This window comes from Amblyomma americanum, chromosome 8 (assembly GCF_052857255.1).
Source record: "Amblyomma americanum isolate KBUSLIRL-KWMA chromosome 8, ASM5285725v1, whole genome shotgun sequence".
In the NCBI taxonomy this organism is placed as follows: domain Eukaryota; kingdom Metazoa; phylum Arthropoda; class Arachnida; order Ixodida; family Ixodidae; genus Amblyomma; species Amblyomma americanum.
This window is the reverse complement of record NC_135504.1, coordinates 15,168,883-15,175,603: the sequence shown is the minus strand read 5'-3', so window position 1 is coordinate 15,175,603 and position 6,721 is coordinate 15,168,883. Positions and strand designations below refer to the sequence as shown.

At 49.3% G+C, this 6,721-nt stretch overlaps 1 protein-coding gene across 1 annotated transcript; it reads left to right on the top strand.

Moving 5' to 3' along the window:
- Positions 1-232: 232 nt before the first annotated feature.
- Positions 233-5,700, top strand: LOC144100079 (neprilysin-1-like). The gene is made up of 3 exons (XM_077633122.1): positions 233-1,556; positions 2,394-2,877; positions 4,904-5,700. The coding sequence occupies exons 1-3, from the start codon at positions 244-246 to the stop codon at positions 5,288-5,290; spliced, it is 2,184 nt and encodes a 727-aa protein (XP_077489248.1). The 5' UTR covers positions 233-243; the 3' UTR covers positions 5,291-5,700.
- The last annotated feature ends 1,021 nt before the right edge of the window (positions 5,701-6,721 follow it).

Below are 6,721 nucleotides of genomic sequence, written 5' to 3'. Positions count from 1 at the left end.
CTAGTGGGAACGCTCAGAATGGGGAGCGAAGTTTGATATTTATAGCGGGTGATCTATACCTTTTCAGTGATCTCCGCTTAAATATCAGTAAAGGTGAAATGATCATTGCGGATAAAATATGAGGATACACCTTAAAGTTGGCAATCTATGACTACTCCAGCACACTGATCATCACGTGCTCGGCAAGCGAAGAATCGAAGTAGAAGAAGAAGCCTTCATTCCGTCACAGGGGCGGGCTGAATAATGCACCAGCAGTCGTCGAGGTCCGAGGACCTCGGAGCGGCCCGGGCCGGGCCCGCCCAGGTGCGGCGTACGGCGGCCGCGCTGGCCAACTTCCGAATGTCCCGACGGGACCTCATCGTCACGGCCCTCCTCGTCTCCGGTGCGTCGGCCATTATCGTCACCGCCGCGATCGCCATTCGGAACAGGCACCGACCAGAGCCGTTGCCGCCCCTTCTGGACTTGAGACCACCGAGGGAGAACCCCTGGCAGACGCGGCACCTGCCACTCTACTTTGAGTGCGAGTCAAGTGCCTGTCGAGCCACGGCGGAAGACTTGAGAAAGAACGTCGCCTGGTCGCTCAACCCATGCTCTGACTTCTACGAGTACGTCTGCTCCAGCGACCGGATGCAGACGAACGTCTACGACCACGCCGTCGCCCATTACATCCGCGAGGTTAGAGAGGTGATCCGCAAGTACCAGAACCTCGGCTGGTTTCACAGAACCACGATGTCGAAGAAAATCACCGGGTTCTTTTCAGCTTGCCTGTCGAATCAGCTGGACCTGTCTTCGTGGAGGTCCCAACTAAAGCAGACGTGGAAGTACCTGGACCTGGAAGGGGACTTGGCGGTGACAGAGAGCATGCTTGCGACGTTTTCCAGAGTTCTTGAGGTCTTCCCCGTCGTACACGTGTCCGTGCTCGAGGGGTCACAGAAAACGTGCGCTGTCCTGACAAGACCTGATGGCAATGGCGCAGACCGAATCTTCCGTGTACCGCACGCCTTTACGAAGTCCTTTGAAGAGTTTGCTGCTGATCTGCTCGGTCACAAAGGGAAGGTCAATAATGACGTCAAAGACCTTATCAACTCGGCAGGGAAGATGGAATCCGAACTCCAGAAGTACTCGGGTCCCCTGGGCGAGCAGTACTACCACCTCAAGGAATACGCGGACATTCCAGCTTCGGAAGTTGGCAATGGAAGTACTGCCTTTGACTGGACATCGTACCTGAGGAACTTACTGAGCGGCGCGGTTTCAGTCAAAGCGGACTCCTGCGTTATCATCAAGTCTCCTGCGTACCTGAGACATCTGGTAAAGGTCTTCGGTAAAGTATCGAAAAAAGACATGCGATCCTTCCTTAAGCTGAGGGCAGCCATGGCACTGATGCCCTTCAGGAAACTTGCGGACGCTTCTAGCAAGGAAGACATCGAAAAGATGTGCACACTGGCGACGTACAAGCTTTATCGATACGCGTTCCTCAAAGAGTTCAATGACACGCAGATCTTACAAGTGTTTGTGAGTGCTGGCGAGAAAGAAGTCATCGTCAGGATGTCTTACAGGTGAGAATGAGCTTGCACATACTGTTCAACTACTAGCAGTTTTGCCCTGGTACCTTAATGCTTCATTTCATGAGCTTCCGATGTTGTCTGTGGTCCCAAATGTTGCGTGCTGTAACGTAAGCAGTCAATATTAAATAGCTTGAATAGAACATTCTGAGCCTTGGAGAGAGCACGCAGCTCTGGTGCTTCTGCGCCTGTTTTTTTTTTGCTGTAGAGCGAATGAAGTGCATAACCAGCGGCTTACACTTCAGGATCCTCAGAGATATAACAGTAATGTTTACGGAGGTAGGTTCTGATTCAATATAGTCAATATGTTGGTAGTGCGCGCATGTGGTGTCTCTTTCTTGTTAGTGTCCTTGTTCGCGCCGCCGTTCATTTCATCATGCACCAACTCGCCCCCCTCAGGCCGTTATTCTAATCAATACAAGCACACACGCCGCCGCAGTGACTCCGTGGTTATGGCGCTCGGCCGCTGACTCGATAGACGCGGGTTCGATCTCGGCTGCGGCAGCAGAATTTCAATGGAGGTCGAATTCTGAAGGCCCGTGTACTGTGTAATGTCAGTGCACGTTGAAGAACCCCAGTTTGTCGAAATTTCTGGAACCCTTCACTACAGCGTCCCTCATAGCCGAGCCTCTTTGGGACGTTGGACCCCCTTAAACCAAACCAACCAATATAAGCACATTGTTAACGGGTAACTCTTAACGTAAAAGAGAACCGCCACTAGGAGCTTGACTCCGTATAATCTGTCAGCTAATTAACGAAATGTGGGTCACTCTAAACAACCGAACTACAACATACTATAAAATATCTTATCTGCCCCACATTTTGTGATAGAAACGTCATCACTGAAGCCCAGCCGACGTCAAAAGGCAAGAGCAAAGTTGACGAGGCCATGAAAAAAGCGAAGTCCAAGTACTTCCGGATCATCAAGGACGTCAACCGCTACTACGGCAACGACGCGACGAAACCAGGAAAAGAAATAGCGTTCAACTACGTCCAGGGGCTAGGATCCATGACACAATCCTGGCTGCGCGTCGTGGTCGCTTCTGGAGGCAAGATCCAGGACAACCAGCTGAACGTGCGCTGGGACTTCGATCCGGACACCAACAAACTTGTCGTTCCCGTCTCCATCGGCCAGATGCAGCTGAAAGGAAACAAGGAGTTCTTCCTGGAGTCCACAAGTCTCGGAGGCTCCATGGTGCGGTTCCTCTACAAGGCCTTCCACGAGAGGCCACTGTTCTCCTCCGCCAGCACGGTGTACGATGAACATCACAATATGTCAGCCACCGCTTGCTTGCAGAAGCAGTACGGGTCCCAGGTAAGCGACTACAGTTTACGAAAAATCGAAAAGATGGAAAGAAACATCCTTTTCTAGCAAAAAAAAAAACGGAAGCAACGGTAACATAACAGAGGCCACAGGAACAAAATTGTTTAGTTCGCAAAAGTTACTTAATGTAGTTCAACTTGGAAGACGCATAAAAAAGAGGGTCAGCTCTCTAATTGGGGTTATGCGTACTCGAATTTACTCGAATTTAAAATTTCTAGATTACGAGTTGAGAATTTGGTGTGTATAATGAGCCATCCCACGATATTTTAATCCGGAGGGCCTTTGGTCCGTAATTTGTGCCCGAACCTCAGGAAAATTTTTTTTTGGAGGGGGGGGGGGGGGTGTGGGGGGTGGAAGTAATTTTCTTAAAAAGCGCTCTTTTTAAAGTTTAAACTTGTTTAGCATGAACTACAAAACATGAAAGAGGTGAAATACGATTGTGGCGTGTACGTTAACGAAACTTATGCAAAACTTGCCTGAAATGCAGTATTTTCGGTTATTGAATGAACCAAGACAATGCAGAAAATTCTTACGTGGTTTAATTGATCAAGACACAGAAGAATGTCGGCGCAACATTCAAAATAATATTGATCATTCTACCTTGTTTCACGCTCAATTTAAAATTTCGTAGCGCCAACCTGCATTTGGTTCTTCGCGGAAACTTGAAAGAGGTCTCACGTGAGCAAATTTTTTTTCGACAAAAATACTTCGACGAAACTCTGTTCACACAATTGCCAACAAAGCCACGTTTCTTTCAAAATAATCGACGGTGATCGCTTTTTGGACTGGAATGTTTCGCGTGGAATAACCCTATATCGAATGTCCGGCGCAATCGAAGTTCGTTACAGTGCGCGACTTTCCTGTACTTGTACACAGAATTTTCAACGGGATTATCTGTGTACTTTATATAACCAATAATTCGTAATAACTCGGTTCGATGTATCCGGGCTCGACTGTATGCTGCTAGGTGCCACTTCGGTCGATGGTCATGTATGTTCTCTCGCGTTCCTTTTATCTCTTCATATTTTCAGTTTCAGCGTTGCTGTTATGTACAGTCGGCAGTGTAAATGTCACATGATGCATTTGCTCGAAAAAACAGTTATTCTCTCGAACGTTGCCTCACAACCTAATTGCCTAATTTAATGATGCCAACGAATGAACCACACACGTTCGGTCCATACCTGAGCAGGCATTTTAGGCGGCTGGTCAGCGTGAATCGTAAATTATAAATTGGTTGTTGGGGAAACGAAATGGCGCAGTATCTGCCTCATATCTCGGCGGACACCTTAACCGCACCGTAAGGCAAGGAATATAGGAGAGACTTAGAGAAGAAAGGAAGAAAGAGTTTAGTGGAGGGCTCGGGAATAACTTCGACCACCTGGGAATCTTTAACGTGCAGTGACAACGCACAGCAAACGGACGCCTTTTGCGTTTCGCCTCCATCGAAACACGGCCGCCTCGGTCGGGTTCGAACCCGGGAACTCCGGATCAGTAACCGAGCGCGCTAACCACTGAGCCACCGCGGCGGCGTAGAAAACTTGCTTGTCGAACACTGACGCCCAGTACACTTTTACTGTCCGTGGTGCATACCGCGTTTGCTAACACTTAACCGCACGCAGTTCTCAAGCGCTAATTTGTGTACGGCTTCAATATCTACCCGCCGCAGTGGCTTAGTGGTTAGAATGCTCGGCTACTGATCCGGAGTGGGGGATTCGAACTCGACCGCGGCGGCTGCGTTTTTATGGAGGAAAATACGCTAAGGCGCCCGTGTGCTGTGCGATGTCAGTGCACGTTAAAGATCCCCAGGTGGTCGAAATTATTCCGGAGCCCTCCACTACTGCATCTCTTTCTTCCTTTATTCTTTCACTCCCTCCTTTTTTCCTTCTCTTAGGGCGCGGTTCAGGTGTCCGCCGATATATGAGACATATACTGCGCCATTTCCTTTCCCCTAAAAACCGATTAATATTGATATTATTATTATTATTATTGAAAATATGACCCTGATTAATCTTCTCAGGCCATCAACAAAACCAAGGTGAACGGTCGCCGGGTCCTGAGAGCCGTGGCTGCCGACAACGCCCTGGTACCGGTCCTGCACAAGGCGTTCAGGACGTCGCTGTACATCCACAAGATCGAGGTGATCAACTACAAGAGGCTCGAGATGTCGCTGGCCAATCTGCCCGACGTGGACGCCGACCAGCTCTTCTTTCTCATGTACGGCCAGACCTTCTGCGACCCGAGAGAGGACACGGCGCGGGTGCTGGCGCATGCGCCCTGGCCTCCGGCAAAGATCAGGCTGAACACGCCGCTCGCCAACTACCCGGAGTTCGCCAAAGCATTCAAGTGCGCCAACGGAACGGCCATGAACCCCAAGAAACGCTGCTCGGTTTTCAATTTCGAGTGACCCGCGCTGGCAAGGAAAGACCTGTTTTTATTCTGTGTTTATTTTTTAGTGCTTTCCCAAGCAGCACAGGTAATTGGCCCAACATTGGAGCTGTATTGGCAAAGGGCGGCCCTACAGAGGACCAGGACGGTACCATCTTGTTGCAATATTGGGCGAATTACCTGTGCTGCTCGGGTTACTTTCTGAATGGGACATCTGGCAGGAGTCAAAAAAGTGCACTTCATTGAACATCAGTACGGATGCTTACTATCCTGAAATTCATCAACATCTTGTTTCTTTTGTGTTTGCCGCGTGACGACTGTTGAGGAATTCACCGAAGGCAAGAGTATAGTTCTTGTAGTTGTTCATGCTGTTCACAGCTCCAGCTGTTCCGTTACAGGGACATCAGCAGCGCCCGGGTTGAGGAAACAATAAAGTCTACCATCCAAGTGGCCTTCGCAGCAGTGTTTGAAATGGAAACAAAGACACGTCCAACATTCCTGAACAAAAATTTTGAATATTGAAAAATTGCTATTTACTGTAAGACACAGTCCAAACATATTAACTTGGCAGTGTTAGCCACGTCACGTGGAAATTGCTTCCAGCACGCCGAGAAGAGTTGAACAATTCTCCGCTTGGGATTTCAGGCCAGTTGATACACAAGGTGCTCCCTCGCGCTGAGGTGCAGAGGCTCCCTAGGCACGCGTAGATAACACACTAACTTTGAAACATACCACATTAGCACGATCGCAAGTTCGCCGGATGTGTCAAGCGCAGCCAGCGGCGGAAGTTACCGATTGTCGATCGTGCGTGATCGCGCCTCTCAACATCTCCAGAACCCACTGCAGCGTCTCACGCATGGCTCGGAGCACTGGAATTGCGCGGTGTCTCACTCTTCCAGCACAATGATTAGCGCAAACCGCAGCTATAGTACTTCAGATTATTATTTTGTTTACTGAACGGCTGCATAACTCTGCACAGCTTCCAGCTTTTAGTCGAAAGTTCGACTAGACCTGCATGACAGCGAGGTTCTGGATGAGCGGACAATAGGTTAGAGGAATTTGGGACACGCATTATGACTGCAAAGTGCCGAAACCTGGATTGTGCAAGATAGCACGAATTGGGGACACGAGGCAAGTGAGCGGAGAAAAGAAAATGCATATAGAATTGAACTCGTAAGTGATTATTTTGAGTTATGAAAAATGAAAGAAAACTCGCCGAGGGCGATAGCAACAAGTACGTTCGATGGCCCTGAAAGGAGGGTGGGGGTGGGGAGGGGAGGGGGGGGGGTTGACCTACGATTTTAGTCGCACTCAGCTAAAAGGCGTAAAAGCTGTACCTAGAAATATTCCCATGGGAAGCCTAGCCGAGAAGAATGTCATTGTTACCAGCCCAGCCGTCGGATACAACAGGGGATGCCGCCGGACACCCCGCAGTGCTCGAGCTATAAAC